Source organism: Salvia splendens, chromosome 4 (assembly GCF_004379255.2).
Source record: "Salvia splendens isolate huo1 chromosome 4, SspV2, whole genome shotgun sequence".
NCBI lineage: Eukaryota > Viridiplantae > Streptophyta > Magnoliopsida > Lamiales > Lamiaceae > Salvia > Salvia splendens.
Genome location: NC_056035.1, coordinates 36,925,206 through 36,948,983, shown reverse-complemented (window position 1 = coordinate 36,948,983; position 23,778 = coordinate 36,925,206). Strand labels below are relative to the sequence as shown.

At 36.5% G+C, this 23,778-nt stretch overlaps 3 protein-coding genes across 7 annotated transcripts; 2 read left to right on the top strand and 1 right to left on the bottom strand.

Annotated features, from left to right (window-relative positions):
* The first annotated feature begins 484 nt into the window (after positions 1–484).
* On the top strand, positions 485–4,277 carry LOC121799790 (protein high chlorophyll fluorescent 107-like). Its single transcript, XM_042199265.1, has 8 exons — positions 485–1,331; positions 1,610–1,753; positions 2,267–2,572; positions 2,650–2,709; positions 2,803–3,048; positions 3,141–3,251; positions 3,400–3,576; positions 3,661–4,277. The coding sequence occupies exons 1-8, from the start codon at positions 777–779 to the stop codon at positions 4,009–4,011; spliced, it is 1,950 nt and encodes a 649-aa protein (XP_042055199.1). The 5' UTR covers positions 485–776; the 3' UTR covers positions 4,012–4,277.
* LOC121801087 lies at positions 4,159–16,123 on the top strand. The gene is made up of 14 exons (XM_042200545.1): positions 4,159–4,198; positions 4,943–5,199; positions 5,780–5,966; positions 8,986–9,058; positions 9,524–9,671; positions 9,984–10,090; positions 10,369–10,509; positions 10,625–10,754; positions 10,839–10,982; positions 11,379–11,527; positions 11,772–11,846; positions 12,213–12,351; positions 13,329–13,601; positions 15,883–16,123. Exons 1-14 carry the CDS (start codon positions 4,159–4,161, stop codon positions 16,030–16,032), a joined length of 2,013 nt encoding a protein of 670 aa, XP_042056479.1. The 3' UTR covers positions 16,033–16,123.
* Positions 13,439–22,341, bottom strand: LOC121799788 (aldehyde dehydrogenase 22A1-like). 5 transcript variants are annotated; one of them, XM_042199261.1, is made up of 15 exons: positions 21,983–22,289; positions 21,477–21,520; positions 20,949–21,041; positions 20,453–20,580; positions 19,872–19,994; positions 19,411–19,564; positions 18,783–18,886; positions 18,628–18,706; positions 18,399–18,494; positions 18,149–18,286; positions 17,806–18,021; positions 17,529–17,720; positions 17,035–17,178; positions 16,766–16,948; positions 13,439–13,562 (listed from the first exon to the last, which is right to left on the bottom strand). In XM_042199261.1, the coding sequence occupies exons 1-14, from the start codon at positions 22,092–22,094 to the stop codon at positions 16,796–16,798; spliced, it is 1,776 nt and encodes a 591-aa protein (XP_042055195.1). In that variant the 5' UTR covers positions 22,095–22,289; the 3' UTR covers positions 13,439–13,562; positions 16,766–16,795. The 5 variants fall into 5 exon arrangements, with proteins under 5 accessions (XP_042055195.1, XP_042055194.1, XP_042055196.1 ...); XM_042199260.1 differs by lacking the exon at positions 13,439–13,562 and adding an exon at positions 15,773–15,962; XM_042199262.1 differs by lacking the exon at positions 13,439–13,562 and having other exon boundaries at positions 16,600–16,948; positions 21,983–22,146; positions 22,240–22,341.
* Between the last annotated feature and the right edge of the window lie 1,437 nt (positions 22,342–23,778).

The following is a 23,778-nucleotide window of genomic DNA, read 5'->3' as shown; positions in this document are numbered from 1 at the left end:
TGTTTTGTTGTTAACAAGCATGATAAACTAAGCATTGTTTTTGTTTCTGTCATCCCATAAACTTTTCGCTACTTGAAACTTCAACGAGTTCGTTAATTTGTGTATATTTTTGTCTATTACTAGCACATAAAGTCATAAACTCATTTACGACGACCCTACTCAGTTTTCAGAAATTAAAAAATTTCGTGAAAAATAATTGCCTAACTTTTCTTAATTTAAATACAAATAAATCAAAATAAGATTACGAGACATGTATGACAATTTTGCTTTTCAAAAGACTACCATGCTTTATTATTTATAAAAAAACTTTACTTGATGAAAGATCACTTTTTGATATTTACATCTTCCAACAAAAGACTGCCACGTGGCAAAGAAAATCTACTTCTCAGATAATTGTCTGAGCCATCCATAGTTTGGGCTACCTGGCCAATTTCTAACCAGTGGCTTCTATTTTGTTGAAAATCCTATATGCCCCATTTGTCCATAATCATTACTACTCTCTTCCTCTATGTCTCTCACACACACACACCAAAAGCTACATAGAGGAAAAAGCAAGTTAACCAGCTGTGCATTTTTTAGGACATTGGATCATCTTCTTCATTGAGAAAAAACTTACATTTTTCTGTGGTTCCTCAATCACTGAAATTTCTCCACTAAAATACAAGGGCATTTAGGTCATTCAACAGCCCAAACACATTTTCATGAAGAAAGCTTACAGTTTTATCTGTTAAATCACTGAAGAAGAAGAAGAAGAAGAAAAGAAACAAAAAAGGGAAATGAGCATCTTCTCTTCCTCTTCTACTACTTCTTCAAGCTCAAAATTCACTCTCTTCTCACCTTCCCAAAACCCCAACTACTCAAAATTCCATCTCATCACACCCTTGAAAGCCCCCAATTCTTCCCCAACACAACGAGTTTTGCTACACATACACTCTCATGACTCGTCATCACCTCCAGCTCTTCAGGAGAACCCTCAAAACTCTGCATCCAAAGCTGAAATGGAGGAATATGGAGATGGATTTGATGAGGAGATCATCAAGGCCAAGAAATCTCTAGAGGAATTGCTCGTTGTTCGGAGGCCGGTTATGGAGGAACCGAGAGGTGAAGCTGATGGTGGGAGTGGGATTAAGCTGAAGGAGAGCGCAGCCTCTTCGAAAATCGACCAAGGGCTATCGCGGTTCGCGAAGAAGATGCCGATTTTTGAGCCTAAGTTGGTGGAGCCTAGCTCCGAGGAGAAGCTCCTTTTGGTGAATTTGGATTTGGCTTTGTACAAAGCTAAGCTTTTGGCGCGGAATTATCGGTTTCAAGAGGCAGAGGAGATACTTAGGAAGGTAGATATTGGTTCGAGTACACCCCTATTTTATATGCATATGTATGTGTGCTAGAACTTTGTGATATTTGAAGTTCATTTCTAGTTGGGCTACATCATTTTTGAGTTGAGTGTAACTTGTTTGGTGAAATATTCATTGAGCCTACATGTTTTTTTTAGTTGATTATAATTAGTAGAGCTTGCATTGTACTAGCATTGAGCCTGCATCTTGCTTTCATTTGAGTTTCTTGATACATTTTGGAGAGCTTAATTGATGTGTGATCATGTGAATTTTTGAAGTGTATAAACTATTGGCCAGAAGATGGGAGGCCCTATGTGGCACTGGGGAAGACTTTGTGCAAACAGTCTAAGATGAATGAAGCCAGGGTTGTATATGAAAAGGGGTGCCAAGCTACACAAGGAGAAAACTCATACATTTGGCAGGTTGGTAAATGCTTTCTTCATACGATATTTAGATTACAAGAAAACACAGTGTTCGGTATTGGTTTTACTGCGGTTCTGTTTATGGATGTTTGATCATTTTCAAGATTTAGTTAATTGATAGGTTGAGAAAGAGATCAAAGGTTAGTTGCAAGCTGGGATATGGATTGTAATGTTTTAATTGCATATCATACATGAAAGACACATGAAGATATAGAGAGGAAGGGAGAGAGAGATCCAATAATGTTTTGTTTAGTCCATGCCAAGAGTTAATGTGGATAAACATTATAGAAAGAAATTATAATGTTTTAATTGCAAACCATACATGAAGAGAAGGAGGGAGATAAACTAGCATGTTGGAAGAAATTATAATCTTTTAATTTCACATCATACATAAAGAGAGAGGAGAGAGATAAGTGAGTTGATTTGTTGGAAGCCAACATAAGATGAGGAGAGAGAAAGAGAGATAGAGAGACATCCAAAGTAAAACTTGAGTTCTTTTTCCTTCTGTACTAGTGTTGGGCTGTTCTTGAGAGTAGGATGGGCAACATAAGGAGAGCTAGAGAACTTTTTGATGCTGCCACAGTTGCTGACAAGAAGCACATTGCGGCCTGGCACGGATGGGCAGTCATGGAGATGAAGGAGGGAAATATCAAGAAAGCAAGGCACCTTCTAGGCAAAGCCCTCAAGTTCTGTGGTGGAAACGAGTACATTTACCAAACACTCGCTCTTCTTGAAGTTAGATCAAAACGGTATGAACAAGCTCGTTATCTCTTCAAGCAGGCAACAAAGTGCAATCCTAGAAGCTGTGCTAGTTGGCTAGTAAGTTATCAGGAATCTCTGATTCTGATGGTTTTGTCGACTATTTTATCACTGAAAGTTGTGTATTCGTTGTGAAGGCGTGGGCTCAGCTTGAGGCAAAGCAGGAGAATATATACGCTGCTAGAAGGCTTTTTGAGGTATGCTCTTGAAAATCACTTGATTTTTCTGCTTGTTCAAGAACTCTGTTTTTGGTCTGAGAGAATGCTGTTTGATGTTTTTCATTAATGTAGAAAGCTGTTCAGTCGAGTCCCAAGAATAGGTTCGCTTGGCATGTTTGGGGAGTCTTTGAAGGTAATTTAGGAAACGTAGACTTAGCACGGAAGCTTATGATGATAGGGCATGCTGTGAATCCGAGAGATCCGGTGCTTCTGCAGTCGCTTGCGCTGCTAGAATACAGATACTCGACTGCAAATTTAGCACGCGTCCTCTTCAAGAGAGCATCAGAACTGGATTCAAGACATCAGCCTGTGTGGTTTGTGAGTATTTTCTCTCTCTCTCTGACTACACATTAGACACTTCAACTAGTCCATGACCCCCCCCCCCCTCTCTCTCCCGTGTGTGTTCGTAGGCTTGGGGTTGGATGGAATGGAAAGAAGGAAACTTAGCCAAGGCTAGAGAGCTTTACCTAAAGGCTCTATCAATAGATTCAACCACAGAAAGCGCTGCTCGCTGCCTACAGGTAAGCGATGCTCTTCACCTGCACGGTTGTATTTGATTTCCAAGTCTGTATCGTGGTCCCATCCCAACTTCTCACGAGGTTTGATCACAACAAGATCATGTCGCAAGAAACCCTTCACTACTCTTAAGATACACTTGCTCCACCTCAGGCTTGGGGTGTCTTGGAACAAAGAGTTGGCAATCTATCAGCAGCAAGGAGACTATTCAGATCTTCCCTCAACATAAACTCCCAAAGCTACGTCACATGGATGACGTGGGCATCTCTAGAAGAAGATCAAGGCAACTCCATACGCGCAGAGGAAATTCGCAACCTCTACTTCCAGCAGGCAAGCCATTTTTACTACAACCACCTTTTTTGTCTCTCTTCACCAACCTTGACACAAACAGTCATGTTCGATTCTTTGCATCAGCGTACTGAGATTGTGGACGACGCCTCTTGGATCATGGGATTCCTGGACATCATTGATCCGGCAGTAGACAGCATAAAGAGGCTTCTCAACTTAGAGAAAGGCGATACAACAACTGAGGAACGCGTTGCAAGGGAGCAATTTGGAGGAGTTTCTGCTGATAACGGTGAGGGTAATGCAGCTGGGAGTGGAAGTGGCTTTGATCTCAATGAGTTTGTACGACAGAAATTGTCGTTGGATCCTTCGAATCTTGAGGTTCGATTTGCACCATCGTCTTGGTCGAAGAGCAGTGCATCTGCCACGAAAGTGAGAAGATCAGAGGGCAATAATGCCAATGCAGTGGCAAAGGAGTGAAGCTTGCAGGTTTCTCTGCTTATGGTGAATTTGGAGGGGGGAAAAGCGTAGATAAGTTGTAAATTTTGTTGTATACTTGTGTGATTTTGGCATTTTGCACTACACAATTTTCAGAATATTTTTTTCTTCAAGATTTTTTCTTGGAAAATGATCATTCTCTCCAAGAAAAAGAAACTGAAAATGAAATGTAGCAGTCACAAAATCTTCATAAAAAATTCATTGAAAAGTAGTGGAGTACTAATCAAAATCTATTAGCATTTGTGCAATTCAGATTTTAGTAAGTATTTTATGATGCCATTTTATTTTACAACTGTGCTAAATGTGTACTATTAAGTGATAAATTAGGAATTTGGGATCCAATGTCCTACTATAATTTTCTGTTTACCACTGTGTACAAATATCATACGAGTATTTTTATTCTAATAGTAGTATCATTTTTTACAAAAATAAAATAGTAATATACTTCTATGAATTATATTCAATTTTTATTTCAAGAAATAAAAGTTTAAACAATTTATATACTACAATTGTGGAGTTATGAATCTTAATAATGAATTATTTAGTAGTATATAACCCTGATTAGGTGAAAGCCCAACTTGATGGCTATAAATTTAATTTAAAGCATACTATAAAATTGAAATCAAACTAAACAGAAAGAAAGAAAGAAATCAAATAACCAAGCAGTGCAGATTTAATTATATGGAGTATATTAATATAAAGGGGTGTGGATATATTTTATTTTTTTATTATTACGGAAAGTAAGGTGTCTTCTTGTGATTTAAAATGAAGTTTCAGTATAAATAATTGAAGATCTCCCGCGCCAAAACAGAAGCTATAAATTCAGAAACCCGCCATTCAATTTCAACTAGGTCATCGAGCCTCTTTCTCTTTCTCTCTAGGTCTGATGAGAATGGACTCTCCAAATGACGAGGTGCTGGGCGACTTCATGATGGAGAACGAGTCCACTATGATGGATACCGAGCGATCGGATGCTATCGAAGAAGACGATCCGTTTCTCAAATTCATCGACAGCGCAAATCAATTTTGTACGAGATCTCGGGTTATTCAGAGGAGGATGACCCCACGCGGCGCCCGAGCTGGAGCTGGATTGCGAATCGGATTCTCAGAACCTGCGTCGCGTATTCGAGCGGTGTGACGCCTGCTATTCTCCTCTCCGAGCTTTCTCTGGTATATGTGTTTTACAAATTCTGGTGAAAATTGCTTTGAATTTTGGTCGCGATTATTTAATTAGTTTTCGGTATAGAAACGTAGGTTTCACTTCTGAGGAAGTGGAGAGAATTGGAATTTGTTGTTGTTTTTGACTGGTGGAATATCTTTTTTACTCTCATTTGAACTATCGCAGAGCTGTAGATTGGTATGTTAGTTTGATTTCTGTGCTATTCTTACTTTTATGCCGATTTTGCCCCTGCTTTTATGTATTTTTCTTCGAAAATGGTAATGCTGCTATGTTAAATGTAGTCATCTCCTGAATCATGAACACAATAAGGATAATCATGTATAGATGTTTTGCTTTCATAGTTATATGGAGTGACCGAATGAATGAGCATGTCTCTTTGAAGTTTGTAATCTAGCCAAGTGGCTATTCATTTAAAGGAGTTTTACTAGCTCGAGTAAATTATGCTGCAGCGATTCATCTGCTATGAATCCTTGGATATGTGTCATGACTCGCAGAGTTTAATAGGATCTCATGTATAATTTAGAATACCTATTCACATGATCTGTCCTGTATTTGGCTGAGTGTGTCTAGGCCTGGAATGAGCAAAATAGAAGTGGAGCCCTGAAAAAACAGTCTGATTTTATTGCCAAGTTGAAGAAGAAGCACAAGAGAGCGAAGCTATTGAATACCATTACAATTGATTCGATATATGAGAAAAGATTCTTACCATTGAGCAGTGTGATTGAAGCAGTTATAGTAAATGTTTTTGTTCTCCCAGGTATGCTGCATGTCTTGTTATGTTCCACATAGCATGCTCAAACAACATATTTGTGCCTATTCTTAAAGATGGTAATCGAGAGAGGCGTTGTATTGGAGGTAGAACATGGTGGCAAAGATAGAAGAATGGTTTTGATTGTATTTTTCTGTTATGTTTTGAATAGGTTACACATGTTCCCTTTTATAGGGGAATTACAACCATAGGAAATACCACCATTACACTAGGAACTATCACTAATTAAATGTATCTAGGAAAGTTCACTCATTTATTGTAATACCAATTACCAAGTTATGGAAACTTGGTACTAGCCGTTATTCTCTTCTTTTTGACACTCCCCCTCAAGTTGAGCAATGGTATCTCCAATGTTCAACTTGGCCAAAAAAAATTCTGGGATTCACTGCTTTGGTTAGGATATCAGCCAATTGTTCCTCGGATCGCACAAACGGGAATTCTATGACTCCACCTTCCAATTTTTCTTTAATGAAGTGGCGATCGACTTCAACGTGTTTGGTTCGATCATGTTGTACTGGATTTTCTGATATGCTGATTGCCGCTTTATTGTCACAGAATAACTTACTCTTTCGGTTTGGGGGAAAACCGATCTCAGTAAGTAATCTCCTAAGCCATATGATCTCCATGAGTCCACTCTTGATGCCTCGGAACTCTGCTTCAGCACTTGATAAGGCTACAACCTTTTGCTTCTTACTTCTCCAAGTAACTAGGTTGCCTCCGATGAAGGTAAAGTATCCACCGGTTGACTTTCTATCGACTGGATTACTTGCCCAATCGGCATCTGTATAGCCATCTACTTCAAGGTCCTTTCCTTTTCTTAAGAACACTCCATAATTTGTTGTGCCCTTGAGGTATCTTACTATTCGTAAGGCTGCGTTCATGTGTTCTTCTTGTGGTTGGTGCATGAACTGGCTGACAATTCCTACTGCATATGCAATGTCTGGCCTGGTGTGCGACAGATAGAGTAATTTCCTTACTAACCTTTGATATTTCTCTCGATCTGCAGGTTCAGCTCCCTCAACAATTTTTAGCCCATGATTCGGTATCATTGGTGTGTCAGCAGGCTTGCAATCTAAGAGGCCAGTTTCTGCCAACATGTCGAGGACATATTTTCTCTGTCTTAAGAATATTCCATGATTCGACCTGAGCACTTCAATTCCTAAGAAGTATTTTAGAGGGCCGAGATCTTTCATGTCAAATTCTTTAAACAGATTGATCTTGAGGTTGTTGATTTCTTCTGTGTCATCCCCTGTGATGATCATATCATCAACATAGATGATGAGACAAGTTATCTTATCTCCTCTCTTTTTTGTAAAAAGCGTATGATCAGAAAGACTCTGTTTGAACCCATGCTTGACCATTGCTTGGCAAAATCTTCCAAACAAGATTCTTGGGGACTGCTTCAAGCCGTAAAGAGTTTTCTTTAATCTGCACACTTGCCTGTAACCAAATTCGGTCTCAAATCCAGGTGGAACTGCCATATAGACCTCCTTTTCTTCACCTAATTCTCCATGGAGGAATGCATTTGTCACATCAAATTGATGTAGCGACCAATCCTTACATGCTGCAACTGACAATAATGCCCGGATCGTGTCAAGTTTAGCAACTGGGGAGAAAGTCTCGTCGTAATCAATTCCATACACTTGAGTATATCCTTTGGCCACCAATCGCGCCTTATATCTCTCGATTGATCCATCTGCACGTCTTTTGATGGTGAACACCCATCTACACCCGACTGGTTTCTTCCCTTCTGGTAGACTACATTTTTCCCACGTTCCATTTTTGATCAGGGCATCAATTTCCTTTTTCATGGCTTCTCTCCAATGTTTGTGCTTAACAGCTTCTTGGAAAGACTGAGGAATTTCTTCTTCTTCATATAGGGCAACCTCGAATGCTCTGGCCATCTCTGTGAGGTGTCTTTGAGCTATGTTTGCTATTGAATACGTTGTTTTCCTTCCTTTCCAATCTGGAGAGTATCTTTTGGGAGGGATCCCCCTTGTACTTCTGTGTGGCAGTTCATACCGCTTCTCACTGTCCCCTTCTTGGCCTTCACTGTAAGTGTTAGTGATTTCTAAAGGAACTATGTTGAGTTCAGCAAGATTGTTTACCTCAGGATTCGAAGACGGAGTTGATGGTTGGGTGATGTCACCAAACTCTGCGGCCTGACTAGTGGATTTTGATAGCTCATTGGCATGGCTTGTTTCCTCGTTTAAGTTGAGTTCTGTGCCAATGATAGGTCTGTTTTCCTTCCCCTCATCTCCCCCTTGCTCGGTTTCCCCTAGTATAGGTTCCGGCTGATGGATTGCGTCCGTTGGGATGTATAGCCAATTTAGTGGGTCGCTAATTGGTCTATGTGGTTGGCTCTCCCCCTGACCGCTAGATTGGCTATAGTAGTATTCTCCCTCAACAAAATCACAGTTCATGGTAGTATACATGTGCTTATTTATAGGGTCATAGCACCGATAACCTTTCTGATTGACCCCATACCCGAGAAAAACACATTTAACGGCACAAGGAGAGAATTTGGTACGGTCATGTTTCGGGATGTGGACAAAGACTGTACAACCAAAGACTTTCGGGTCAAGGGTGAGATAGGTTGGTTTCTGTATGGCTTCATGGTTGATAAAAGTATCGATGGGAGTTTTGAAGTTGAGGATACCTGTTGGAAGACGGTTCATAAGGTACACAGCAGATGGGAGTTTTGAATAGGTTACACATGTTCCCTTTTATAGGGGAATTACAACCATAGGAAATACCACCATTACACTAGGAACTATCACTAATTAAATGTATCTAGGAAAGTTCACTCATTTATTGTAATACCAATTACCAAGTTATGGAAACTTGGTACTAGCCGTTATTCTCTTCTTTTTGACACCTATATCCAGCCCGATTTCATTTTTTGGTTCCCCTGAGAAATACATTGTAAAATGAGCTGAGTTATAGTAGACTATTGCGCGGAGTTAAACTGGTTTTCCGTAATCCATTTCCACGGTTAAATTTGCAGGGACGGATATTTGCATGCTGACTTTGGGTGATATATGGAGCTCCAACACTATAGATCTGTATCTTCACAGGAGGTAAAATGATAAGAGACTCAAGCTTTATTATCCCCGATAATGCTAGAAATAGAAAATGAACTGTTATACTGCAACAGTTCCCTGTAAAATGCTTTGCTCTAGTTAATGAACAAGCCCTGGTTATTCCTTTGGCATGTGATGTGTCTGATTTATTTTACACGGTAGGATATATAATTGTTGTGTCTTTGTAATAGTGTATCCTCTTAACTCTTAATTGTGATCTACAATTATGTTGTAATATAAAAGCTGTTTTTCAGTTCCTTCTGCTGGTTTGCTTCTTAGGCTTCTTGGTTAGTTGTCTTACTTATTGATTCCCCTTTGAAGTATTGATGCCTGGCAGAGATTTTTTTTAAAGAAAAGAACTAATAAAAAATAAAGTGAAAGAATGCCGCCGGAAAATAAGCAACTATTATAATGCGTTTAATATTGTCTGTGTGGATGATCTTACTTTGTATTCAAAGGCAGGTTTTATAATATTGCTGATCCCAGTAATGGCCCTTTGAAGAAAGGCAGGGAAGTTCTCTTAGCCGGGTGCTATCTTCGAGTTTCCGCAGGGAGTTCAGGATGCCCACGGCTTTTGCCAACTGAATACTTTGTTGTGCTATTAGATGAGGTAGGTTTTGATTCCACTTTTCCTCTATCTCCAAATCAAACTCGGATAATCCTACTATGTTTGTTCGGCATACTGAACTTATGAAAACAAATTTAATTCTAGTTTTTCATGCTTGAAGAAGTTCACTGTATATAGGAAACAAATAAAAATGCTATATATACATATCCATGGCTACGAAGAATGTAAAACTTCTGCTACAAGCCTACAATTATTTAGTAGTCAAAATATAGTCTCATGTACTCCTCAGTCCTCTATAAGAATTGCAATCAGCTCGGCTGTAGTGCAATTGTCTGACCTAGTTTCATAATACAGGATGAAGATTATGATGCAATGTTTCTTGCAGCTAAATTTTGTACTGATTCCTTTTCTACAATTTCTCTTGATGAAGTAAAAGGTGTCTCTCATTCATTTTATGCAAGGTATTATAGTAGCTAACTAGCACAATTGGGTTTTTTTGTGTATTCTGCAGATCCTTTTTAACTTCTGAATTAGTTTGTCTCAAGTTTTCTAAAGTGCAATAATAAATTATTTGAATAATTATGGGCATGAAGTTTAATGGTCAATAATGGACCTTGGTTCTGACACTTGATTTTTCATAATTAAACGCGCATTTCCTAGGTTTTGATGAAATTGCAAAAGTTAAAGTATTATGCAAATTTGATTTGATATATAAAACTCTTCTTTAAATTGTGGACAGAATTGAATATATAGGACCAGTGGAAGTCCATGTGAAATATGGCAATTTACAGAGGAAACAAATTACTCTTGTTGATAATGATGGTGTGAGATTAAATTTTTCACTCTGGGGAGAGCAGGTACTCATTGCCAATCTGTTTAGGTATATCATAAATTGATCCCTTGCTAGTCACTTCAAAACTAATTCTTCTCTCTCTTTGATATTTTATTGCTCTTTTCTTCATTTGAACACAAGCTAGTTTGTCTTGGTCATGCAGCATTGGTAGTATGCTTGCGTTGGATAAGCCATTCATTGGTAGTTCCCTTGAAGCAAGCCATGAACTTTGCCTGGAATATGGCAGTGCAACTCAGCTGTATTTGGTGCCTACCCTTCCGCACAAAGAACACGTAACAGATGAAAAATCCACATATCACTTTCTCTTTAAAATGCTTTCTTCTACTGATACGTGGCTGGATTTTTCGCTTTATCAGGTCTCCGTAGCACTGACACAAAACCATTTTCAAGGATCAAGGCTGCTGAATGCCTCAAATCTGAGTGAGGGACCATTAGTTTCTCAAGTGACATTACCATGCGATTCTCAGGGGTCCATTGACTTCAGCAACTACCCCTTTCGAGTAAGGCTTCTCTCCATCGGATATGAAGATCAGTTGACAATCATTAGCTCCCTCTGATCCTTGAAAACTGCATCATTCATGAAAATTCATTAGGTCTTATTGAAGTCTTTGATTTGGAATCAACCGCATTTGGATTTTATTTCCATCTCATAAAAAAGTTGCTGTCGGCACAAGACAAAAAACTCGAGTTCTTTGAAAATAAATGCTTTTTAAGCTTGGGTGACTAATTAAATTGGTTAACGCATAATTGATGTTCTAACATTGTTCGTACTCGAAAGATGCTTTTAGTATGCAAACCTTTCATATGATGGGCATTGTTTTTTCTGCACAAGTATAAACTATCTTCCATTACTATTTTAAAGATTTGTTAATCTGTCAATCGTTGAAGTTTTGCAGTCATATATTGTTGATCTACGAGATAAAATGATGGGGATTAGCATATATGGTATTGTTACCGACATAAGAGCATCTAAAGGCATTTTCTCTCTGAGGATTGAAGATGCTACTGGAGCTATATGGGCACACCTACACTTTGAAAAATCTTGGTAAGCAAAGCTATATAAAGTTTTGTATCATTTCTACCAGGATAATGTAGGGATATGAAACATGATCCAATTGCATTGACTACCATTTTAAAATTCACCATTAGTTTCAGAAATTTTGGATCGAAAGTAAAGTTCTTGCTGCAATTGAAAATTGGAGTGAACTCTATGAATCTAGTGATTATTTACCTTAATTGTTATCAAGTAATAACCGGTATGATGGTGATTATACGTCAATTATCTTTAGGTCCCTCGGAAGACTCGGGAAGGGCCACACAGTCTTCATATCTGGTTTAAGCTCTTCTCTTAATCCACGAAAAAGGTGACCACTCTCCCATATAACCTTTTATAATGGAGTACCTTATAATATACTCCCTCCGTCCGCCATCAGGAGTCTCATTTCTTGGTGGCACGTGGTTTAAGAAATAGTATAAAGAAAAATAGGTGGAAAAAAAGTTAGTAGAATCGGGGTCTTACTTGTATATATTAATTTTAAATGAAATATGAGTGGAATGAGTTAGTGGAATGAGTTAGTGTATTACCATTTATGGTAAAAGTGAACCGGGATTCCTATTCGCGGACGGACTAAAATAGAAAAACGGAACTCCTATTCATGGACGGAGGGAGTATCTGTTTTTATAGTTTCTGCTTCAATTTCAATTTGCATAAACATTTATGATGATTGCAGTCTTGAAGTATCATGGTATGAAAATAGAGCTGGATCATCATTCTTTAATTTGAGCTGTTTGCTAGCTTTCCTCAACACGCCCACTCTTCACAGATTATCGTGCATTTCTGATCTATCCATCCATACAAGGGGCGCGCAAGTACGTTTCCTTTTTCATTTTACATTTCTTCATCAAACAGCTTCCTACCAATTTTTTTAAGTGGCACTTAATTTTACTTATAAGCTTCTTTGTGCCGCTATTCATGGGCGGACCCATGTGTATTGGGGGTGGGGTTTAAGCCCTCAATGAATATTTTTTTACAGTTTTTTTTCTACTAATTGTTTTTAAAATTTCTTCAAATTTAATGTAAATTATAATGTAAAAGCCCCAACAAATTATCTAAATTACTCAAAAATATACTTTAAAACAAAATTTATAAATCTCAGCTCCTATCATTACATATTTCTGCGTCCGCCCCTGCCGCTATTTACATGTGAGTAGTGGTGTGGCAAGCTTTGATATACAGTATAATATATGTAGGGAATGGTTCAATTTTTTTTAAAAATAGAATCTTAATCCGAGCATTATGAGAATTTTTGCAATAAACCTATAAAGTTATTTGATAGATTCAATGCAGGTGTTTTCACAATAAAAAGTTTTTATCTGAATCACACTATATAAAATTTATATGTATGGCACAGAGCTAAAATAAGAATTCTATGATGATAAAATTGTTAGGGGGTTTTAAAATTATTTATTGGGTAAAATACTCTAATTACAAGTTTCTTTTTTTTATTAAAATAGTTATGGGGGCTAAAGCACCCATCACCCCTCTAAATATGCCACTGTTCTAGGGGTAAGACGTGACCAATGATTTTAGTTCGTTTATCATCGTACTATAGTTAATTGTATTATACTCTTATCAAAATATGTGCAGCTATATATTCTTGTTAAATGTAGATCAAACCGAAATGAGCTCTTATATGTCCGGTTTAGAAAACAATAAATTTGAATACTCATTTTGTTACTTATAGTTATAGGTGCATTTCGATGAATTCAAATTTAACCTATTTTAAATTTGATTGGTGCGTGTTAACATCCCAATAGCATTGGCCTGAATTTGCATAATGTTTCAGGTATGTCAAGTGTGGGTAGCTCAGGTCGAACATTGCCACGTGGACTTGAGATTCATGCACTCAATTTTCGGTCATCTTGTTGAGAAACCATCACCCAATGTAGAGGCTGAATGCAAATTCTGTGGCAGAGTTTGCGAGGGCGAAGTGGAATGCACGTTCCTTCTGGAAATTACTATCGCGGATGAGACGGGAAAGGTCTTTGCTTCGTGTATAGGCCAAACTGCTGCTGAGTTGCTGCAGATTTCACCCGATGAGTTCGCTTTCTTGCATGAGGTAACATAATTACATTTCATATATAGAGGGGTTTTTTCTTTTTTTGCTCTAAAATAAAACTTAGATTCCGTGAGTGTACTGGACTTTTTTTATTCCGATTTTGGGAGAGACGCATGACCCTCATGCGTCTCTTTTTAATGAAACGCATGACGGAGATGCGTCTTTAAGAGAGACGCATAAGGGTCATGCGTCTTTCTAACGACGCACAACCATCATGCGTCTTAGGGAGAGACGCATCTCCCTCATGCGTCTCTTAACCCATATATGAAATCATTCTTGGTTGTTTCTCTTTTATAGAAATATCCTTGAATGTTTTATGTTTCACTTTCGATGTGGGACAAAATCATTCTTGATTGTTTCTCTTTTATAGAGACATCCATGAATGTTTTATGTTTCACTTTCGATGTGGGACAAAATCATTCTTGGTTGTTTCTCTTTTAAAGAGACATTCATGAATGTTTTATGTTTCACTTTTGATGTGGGACAAAATCATTCCTGGTTGTTTCTCTTTTATAGAGACATCCATGAATGTTTTATGTTTCACTTTCGATGTGGGACAAAATCATCTTTGGTTGTTTTATATTTTATAGATACATCCAACACTTTTGCCTTTCTTAGGATCATCATTTATCACGTCCAACACTCTTATTTTATACTCCCTCTGTCCCATTAGAAATGAAACGTTTTCCTTTTAGGTCTGTCCCATTAAAAATGAAACGTTTCTAAAAATGAAAACAATACTCTCTCTACTTTTTCTTCTCTCTTACTTTACCCTCTCTTCATTAACTCACAAAACAACACTACATAAAATCCCGTGGCGAAAAACAAATGTTGCATATTTAATAGGACGGAGGGAGTAGAATATTATTTTATTTTCTAACAGCCTCAAAATTCTTACCATAAAATATATTTTTTAATTAAAAATATTGGATGATTTTTAATAAAACAATTTAGCAATCGCATGCGGTGTGAGTTTATTTGTAATCAAGGACGAAAAATTAGTTGATTTTTATGGGATTTTTTTATAAAGGTGCCGAAAATAAATTACTAATTTCTCTTGAATTAATCTATTTTCAATACTTTTTTAATCACAAATGAACTCCTCTATGCTTTTTCTATGAATTATACTTTATCTATTCTATTAGAAATGAAACATTTCTTAAAATGTAAAATATCATCGTCTTTATTTTTCTTTTTTTTACTTTATTCTCTTTTCACTTAATTTAAATAAATATATATGAATTCTATGCCAAAAAATAAATATTTCTAAATTAATAATTTGGAGAAAGTATATGCTTTTCACAAATTAAAGATGGACGCCAAACATGCTTAACTTTAGGGTAATCCATTTCACAATTTCACAATTTCTCCAAGCCAAACATGCTTAACTTTAGAATTCTTATAAGATGGACGCCGACAAATTAAAGAAGATGCATTTCTCCAAGAATGATTTTGTCCCACATCGAAAGTGAAACATAAAATATTCAAGGATATCTCTATAAAAGAAAAATAACCAAGAATGATTTTGTCCCACATCGAAAGTGAAACATAAAACATTCAAGGATGTCTCTACAAAAGAGAAACAATCAAGAATGATTTTGTCCCACATCGAAAGTGAAACATAAAACATTCAAGGATGTCTCTACAAAAGAGAAACAATCAAGAATGATTTTGTCCCACATCGAAAGTGAAACATAAAACATCTAAGGATGTCTCTATAAAAGAGAAACAACCAAGAATGATTTTATCCCACATCGAAAGTGAAACATAAAACATTCATGGATGTCTCTATAAAAGAGAAACAACCAAGAATGATTTTGTCCCACATCGAAAGTGAAACATAAAATATTCAAGGATGTTTCTATAAAAGAGAAACAATCAAGAATGGTTTCATATATATGGGTTAAGAGACGCATGAGGGAGTTGCGTCTCTCCCTAAGACACATGATGGTTGTGCGTCGTTAGAAAGACGCATGACCCTTATGCGTCTCCCTTAAAGACGCATCTCCGTCATGCGTTTCATTAAAAAGAGAGCATGAAGGTCATGCGTCTCTCCCAAAATCGGAACAAAAAAAAGTCCATTACACTCACGGAATCTAAGTTTTATTTTAGAACAATAAAAGAAAAAACCCATATATAGAGTTATCCTTGTTTATTTTGATGGACTGGAATTTTGAAATATTTCAATACCAAATGAAAAATAAACGGCATCTAAATTCTCAGTTATAGTAATTACATCTGCATTTCTGATTAATTATTTTGGATGGAAAAATTGATACAGGAAGAACAAATCATATATCCAACAATGCTTGGGCAGGAAAAGTTCGTTGTAGCAATCGCCAACCACAGAAGGAAGGGAAGCTGTGAAGGATTTATGGAGCAAGATCAAAGCACGGCAGATTGGGAAGTCACTCTCGCAATCAAGTGCTGAGTGAATCAATCAATGTTTCATGTAAACTCTATATGTAACAGTTCGGATTATTTGTAATATTTTTGTTCTCCTTTATTAAATTTATTTATTATCCAAATATGTTTACATACTAAATAATAATCATTCCCCTTTTCACTAAAAATGAACCATAAATGTTGAAGCACACATTTTGTAATAGATTGTGTATTTTTTTATATAATAAGTGTTATGAGAATAAAAAAGGGAATTGCACAATTCTTTCTAAACTCCTAATACAGTCATTGTTGCATACTCTTTTTGTGGACACATAGTAAAGCAATTGTTGCAAATTCTTGATGGATGAATGAAGTATATTGTAATTGGTGAATAATCAAAATCCTAATAAGAGCCTATTAACTAAAAATTAAATGCTGAAAGGTAATTTTAAAATATTACTCCTATTCAAGATGGCTGACATGAAATTTTAGGTGAAATTGTTGAGTGTAATAAAGTAGATTTAATCAATGATGAATGGATGACTGTAATTTATTACTAATTGTAAAATTAAACTATATTAATAGAAGTTAAAGAAAGAGTAAAAAAACTCAATAGAGGAAAGATGAGATGCGTTCTCCTATAGGAAAGTTATTAAAAGAGCCAAGGGTTTTATATCAGTGGCAGAACAGAATATACAGACTAAAGATCATTCAAATCCACCAGAACTAAGTCCATTTAAGAAAGACCAATTGCTTCAGGGCGAAGATTTAAGACAAACCTTGGAAATATTGAGTAGCTCCACACATTTTCAGTCAGCTCTTTTATTGCTCTTTCGACCGTTGGGTTCAGAAAGGGTTTTCAGAACGTCCACCAATGCCCGTAGACGATCCCAGACATTCAAACCGTACAGTGCTTCCACGAGTGATTCTTGAAACTCAAAGCCGTTCTCTGAGAGAGGGTACTGTGCATAGATAGGTAGACAAAGAAGTCAAGATGTGGCCAGAAAATCAACTTTTTCTTGAGAAATATCTGCTTCTGAATCTTAACCTGTATAGGCTTTGGTATCTTGGTTTTGACGAGCGGCCACCATCTGTCCTCCACTACGGACTTAACAAGACAGCAAGCGCGCAGCCCTTCTATACCAGCGAATCTTCCGAACCCACTGTCTTTTACACCACCAAATGGAAGGGACTGAGACACACAAACAAAATCTGAGCTAAACCATCGGTGGATTAGCCTATATATCTAAGGGGGTTTGAAATATAAATCGAACAATCAAGCTGGATCACAATGAGACAAACTAAAGGGGCTGTCTGCTTTGAAGGATCGAATAGATTGACAACAAATATGATCGAATATATATTTTAATGATTACACAATAGAAAAAAGCTCAAAAAATTTAATTGGTGGACTATCCTATATTATAGTGTATACAAGATATCGTCCATAATAATCACCCGAGAACACAAATGATGATGAGAGTCAAATTAGTATATTCCTATCTATATCAAGTCACCTATAAATGATAGTGTAGCATTTACCTGGCACATGTATGATGAAGCAAAATCATTAATAGCTGCAACTCCACAGTGTATTTGAGAAGCTATTGCTTTCGCTCGTCGCTGGCTGCCCGAAAATACAGCACAACCAAGTCCGTACTTCGAGTCATTAGCAAGTTTGACTACCTCGTCATCACTACTGAATTTCATGATCGGCATGATAGGTCCAAAAGCCTGCGTGTGAATAACGAATTTTAAAAATGCAAAAAAGCACCTTTACGTGAAAGTCCAATTAGTGACTATTAAGAAATTACAGCACCTCTTCTTGCATCAGTTTCATTGTGTGATTGACATTTACAATCACAGTTGAAGGGAAGTATTGATCAACAGCCCCTTCACCGATATTCCCAACACTTCCTCGACCAACAATCTCAGCTCCTTTGTCGAGGGCATCGTTCACCAGGCTCTGAAGCTTTTCAGAATGCTCTTGCATGCATATTGCTCCCATGTCATATTTTCCAACAAGTGGAGGACCCTAAAGAAGTATTCTCAATCAGATATACATCCAACCATTAAACGAATTCAAACATGGTTGTTGTTTGTGGATAACATCAAAATTTTACTATCACACATAATCATGACTGCAGGGATGTAAGACTTACAGCAGTAATAGCTTTCACAATTTTCACAACTTCAGCAACAAATGTTGCATAGATGTCTTTGTGAACATAAAACCTCTCGGCCCCAGCACAGTTTTGGCCACTTGATTGCAGAGCGCCCCTTACGGCAATTTGTACAACCTAAAAAGTTGTAGCTCATTAAATTATTGCATACTGCAGGTTTCAGGTTTAAGATGAATAATTGTGGAAGCTAAATGCTTAAATCTAGTGAAAAAGAGTTGTTTGTTCATACATGAGGCACATCAACATCCTCGCATACAATAAATGCATCTTTCCCGCCAAGCTCAAGGGTAACTGGTATCAGTGTGTCTGCAGCACTTCTCATTATCTGCAGTATCACACACATGATGATGGTGATGGTAATAAGGAAAATATTATAAATAATTTTATGCAGATCTAGTTAAGACAATAGATATAATTTTGTAACAAATTTAATGATGTTTCTCGTACGAGATACTGACCATTTTACCAACGCCAGGTGATCCAACAAATATCATTTTGTCAACTGAAGAAACTAAAGCTTCTCCTGTCTCTGCAAACCTGGCAGGAAAGTGGACTCCTCATTAGATTAACCAAGAACAAGCTTGTACTAGGATACGAAATTACAGAAGCATACCCTGTGATAACTTCAACTAAATTTTCTGGAGCTCCAACAGCAGCGAGGGCAGCTTGAATTATACGCAAATAAAAACATCCTGACCAGCTTGCATGTTCTGAAACCTAAAGCATAAAAAAGCCTCATCCCCATGAGAAAGTATTTGGCAAAAAAGTGTCATAGTATTCGTATTGTAATCAGTTGTGTCCCATTATAGGAGAGAGTATAATTTTGTATAGGCATGTATTAAAGCCCTTAGCCCTTGATCCAAGTTTTGACATCAGTCACCAGGCCATGGGTGGATTGGCTATGTGATACTATTAAACTCAGTTCAATTATATGAACAAGAAGTATGAAGAAAGAAACACATGAAGCAGAGGAATGATAACTAAAATCCACAATTAATAGCGAAACTCTTTTATGAGATAAAGTTTTTCTACATGTGGGAAGTTGGAGCGTATTCCAATTATGTGAAAATATATTCTACAAATAATGGAAAAACTTAGACTAGCAAACAAAACTAGAATCCTAGATGAAATCAGTTGGTGCTTTCAAAGGAAGTTTCTAAACCATGAACGAGGAAGTAATATATGCACGAGCATTTGAAGAAATATACATCCTCTGAAAAGCAAATGAAAAGAGAAAATACCTTAATCACAATGCTGTTTCCTGAGAATACTGCAGCAAGCATTGGATTAAATATGTTGTGAAATGGATAGTTCCACGAAACAATGGCCCCAATAACACCAAGGGGATGAAATTCCACCTTGGCTGTCTTGTGAAGCATTGATCTCCCGCATGACCTGCATTTATTAGGTAAAAAGTGAATGTAAATGCATGGTCTTAAGCTCCCAAGTGCCAGTGAGATAATGACAACTTTAACAGGAATAGGACAAGAATTTTAGAATAACATTCAATCTGAGATGGATGGTGAGAACATATAAATATAGTTGGACCGTCAGAACAACAAATGCCAGCCATGCAAGCATAATGTTATAGAAGTAAAGTGTCAAGCAAGATCAAGTGATCACCCTCAAGCAGTAACTTGAGATTATTCAAGTTGAATACTACGCCAAAGAGAGAGAGAAAAAACAGGAAAATTTAGTGTACCTATATTCAGGTTTTAGCCACTTTTCACCCTCTGCTAGAAGCCAAGTGATTTTCTCACAGGTCGTCATAATTTCTCCTAGAGAAGCATCGATCATGGTCTTTCCAGTATCACGTGAAGAAACTCTATTTGAAGTGTCACACAAGTAAGCAACAAAGTCCATAGAATAGTGGAACAGGGAAATATGAATAAGAGTAAAGATAAAAATAGAACTGTGCTTTGCCTGATGTAATGCTGAAATTAGGAATAACAACTACTTCTAAGCAGTCAGAGCTATTCAATCTTCTTAGTGAAGTTTATTGAATGCACTTCACCAACAAATTCGCAGCCCACATCATATCCTAGACGAGTCAAATAATGTTGAAGCTTCATTAATTAGAGACAATTTTTATATTCTCACTTAAAACTGCTGATTTATTTTTAAAAAGGATATTGCTCACTTCAACTTATGTGTTACATTACAACCTTACAATTCCAACTGTCCAGTCAACATTTCATATGCAGTCGTCCTAACAGTTTCTATTAAATTTGCAAAGCTCTTACTTCCATCAGTCTCAGTTTTAAAAAACAGGGATGCCCTTACTCGCATATAAGTGCCTGGTGTTCAATAATGTACTTCAGAAGTATCCTCAGAAACTGGCGCCTTTGCTTGAAGCTACTCTTGGCCCATGCCTTTTGAGCCTTCCTAGCTTGTGCTACACGCTCTTTTACCTAAGCACATTACTTCACTAGGTTAATTTTAGGGTACCATATACTATGTTGCAATGTGCTCACAAGTTTTTATACATCCAATAAAGAACTCAAACATTATATCCAAAAAGGAAAAAAATCATATTACAAAAGCTGAACAGTTTCCCAGTAAATAATCACTAGGTTGGAGGGCGAATCTTCATTAAAATGTATCTGTGTATGCATGAGCTTGTTAATGACACGAGTCAAAATAAAATTAACAGAAATTATTTTAGCAGTTCAAAGGCCAAAAACTCAACAAATTTTTTAATCAGTATGCAAGACACTAGAAAAAGAGAGGTGTCTACAATAAAAAGGCTGTGAATTCAACACTATCCGGCCAAAAAAACCTCATCAGCCTTCAATGCAGGGTAATAGCCAAGATATTTCATTGTTGCAGGCTCATAGCATTGGACTTTGTCAGTCTGTCTCCTTGAGGGTATCTGCAACAGTGGACAGATTACATGAGAATTGATTTTTAGTGCATATCATGATAGCAGTCAGAATCACTCAATTCAACGACACGCTATGAATATTTCAAAAAGTACGAATGCCTGGTGGAACAACCTTATGTAGTGTAGAATCAAAACAATATACTGTGCGTAGTGGAAATTCAGTAAATACAGGTCCACTTTGGGTATGTAAGTTGGTCATTTGTAATTAAGAAGAAATTTCAGAAATGATAAACAATAGTCTCACTGCAATTCTTTGCTGGTTTGAAACTCAGAAACTAATCTGATTTTCATTAGCACAAAAAACCTTAGAATCATTGAATCTATTGACAGTAAAAGTAATCACTAAAAGAAGTGCATAGTGACATATTAATAGAAGATACAAATAAGTCTGTGCGCACAGAGAGGGACATATGTAAATCTTACATAGATGAAGCTGTTTTCCTTGGCCTGACTCCCATCGTCCAGCACTGCCAACACAAAATCGTGCGTAATGAGTGTATGTAATATCTCCACCAACAACACAAACATCACATCATCATTTACTATTTCCTATCTCGTATCATATGATTGAAAATAGAGTTTCCGCAGCATTAGAATCACAAGACCTGCGGATCTGCTGACTTGAGCGTCACAATGCGAGTGCACGTGTGACTCGGTGTAGAGCACAACTCCATACTCATTCACGTATACATGCCTAAAGGATTAACACTAACGGTTCTAAACTCAATAACGATCACACTAATTATTTATGATAAATAGCTCAAAAAGAGCACTAGCAGAGCTGAGTGTACTCCGCATCTAAGCTCGTCAGCTCAGTCTTAAAACATTTAACAAATGAGAAAGGATTTGAGCAAATTTATGCCACGCCACACACACACGCGCTACGAATCAAAGGTCAAATCAAGGACGAACGCCAACGGAACACTCACCGTCGGAGGCATCGACGTCGATCGAAGGCACATTTGGCGGAATGAGCATGAGCAGGAACTTGCAGATCGCGACGGCAAAGGCGATAACTACCAGCGGCCACCAAAACGCCATCGTCTCGGCTCCGCCGATCGATTCGGAATCGAAGAAAGCGTCGGATTAAACCCTAGATAAAAAGGAGATATGAGAATTCCGGCGATGGAACTGGAATCCGATTCAAAAGGAGCGCATTTATCGAGCAGAGAGGCGAAAGGGATACAAGACAATTGCTTGAGCTCAGTGTGTTAGTGCTCACTCTTCTTTACTCTTCAGGTTGCACAGTAATCATATTTATAGTGAGCGCAGTACTACACTACCTTTTCTCCAAATAGGAGGGTATCCATGAACATTTTGCACCTAATCAATATTAACTTCTCACACTACACAACATTTAAAATTTGTCACCTTTATCACAATTTTTGCAATTGTATAAATTATAATTATTTCGACTTAGATCAATTTTATGTTCAGAAATCCACTAAAACAAATTAAACAATTGAGCCATGAGATGAAATGGAGTATTACTATTTTTTGGAAAATAAGTTGTGTACCATGACGTTATATTCCATTTAAATTATTATTTTTTAAATAATTATGTAAAATATAGAATAAGAGAATGAAATTGATTAACATATAGTAGATGATAAAAGGCTGATAAAACTGATAAAATCCTTGAAAATAACTAAACAAGAACATAAAAAGGATAGCGATAATTATAGAAGATAGAATGCCATAAAAAAAAGGTAGTGTGTGCAATAGAAAAGAGAAGTAGAAAGCAACTGCATCTCACTTAAAAAGGCTAAAAAGCACAAAAAGATCTTGAATGATATTATAAAGATTTCAAATGTCAAATATTTTACTAAAATACACAAACTAGTATCTTCAAGAGTGAATTGCATATTTAGTCCATAATACGCATTTCGCACATAAATAATCATTGGATTTTAAAAATATACGATAGTCATTTTTCACACTTCATCGCGACTTTCGAACGAAAATACCCCCAAGGAAATTTTGTATTTGGAGGGCAATTTTATCCATTAATAAAAATGAGATACCTGGGATACTAGATATAATATTTTTCTCAATCTATTTCTAGTAATGGGTTTGATACAAAACTAAAATGTCCATACTTTCCAGGAACGGAGAAACTAGTAACCACAAACCGTGAACACACAATAAACTCTGCGAAATGCTTATTTTTAAGATAATATAATCCATTATTTCAATTAGCTAATTTAAATACTCCCTCTATCCTATTAAAATGAAAGTATATCTAAACATATTACTAATATAATTATTTTTACAAATAAAACACAAAACCAAAGTTAAATTTATGCTTTTATTATATTTTTGAAGTTAGAGAAAAAAAATTAATTTAGATTTTTATATTATAAAAATTAATGAAATTAATATTAATTGTTACTATAATATAATCAACATAAATAAAAAATAAAAAATTATTGGTAATGTGAAATGTGATCTAAAACTGCAACGGTTCTATAAGATCAAGATAATATTCAGATAAAATTTGTAAAATAACATTTAAACATATATTTAAATTTCTAATTTTTAATCTGATTTTCATCCGTGGTTGGAGCATTTTCAAGGGAGAGTAAATTGAGAGATATAAATGAGAAATACACTATTTATCTTTTTCTTCATAATTTTTTTTCTCCAATGGAAAGGAATTTGAGAAAGTATTTTACTAATTTTTTTCAACAAAAATATGTTTTTACCTTTTATCTTCATGTATTTT

What these genes read in the sequence shown, in the direction of transcription:
- LOC121801087 (XM_042200545.1), top strand. Translation starts at nt 4,159, where the DNA reads ATGATCATTCTCTCCAAGAAAAAGAAACTGAAAATGAAAT. An exon ending in TTGTTGTGCTATTAGATGAG is followed by an intron (nt 9,672 to 9,983) that starts GTAGGTTTTGAT and finishes TTCATAATACAG; the next exon opens with GATGAAGATTATGATGCAAT. An exon ending in AGTTCGCTTTCTTGCATGAG is followed by an intron (nt 13,602 to 15,882) that starts GTAACATAATTA and finishes AAATTGATACAG; the next exon opens with GAAGAACAAATCATATATCC.
- LOC121799788 (XM_042199262.1), bottom strand. Translation starts at nt 22,094, where the DNA reads ATGGCGTTTTGGTGGCCGCTGGTAGTTATCGCCTTTGCCGTCGCGATC. An exon ending in CTGCATTGAAGGCTGATGAG is followed by an intron (nt 20,581 to 20,948) that starts GTTTTTTTGGCC and finishes TAATGTGCTTAG; the next exon opens with GTAAAAGAGCGTGTAGCACA. An exon ending in TGGCTAAAACCTGAATATAG is followed by an intron (nt 19,565 to 19,871) that starts GTACACTAAATT and finishes TAATAAATGCAG; the next exon opens with GTCATGCGGGAGATCAATGC.
- LOC121799790 (XM_042199265.1), top strand. Translation starts at nt 777, where the DNA reads ATGAGCATCTTCTCTTCCTCTTCTACTACTTCTTCAAGCTCAAAATTC. An exon ending in CTGCTAGAAGGCTTTTTGAG is followed by an intron (nt 2,710 to 2,802) that starts GTATGCTCTTGA and finishes TCATTAATGTAG; the next exon opens with AAAGCTGTTCAGTCGAGTCC. An exon ending in GCGCTGCTCGCTGCCTACAG is followed by an intron (nt 3,252 to 3,399) that starts GTAAGCGATGCT and finishes GCTCCACCTCAG; the next exon opens with GCTTGGGGTGTCTTGGAACA.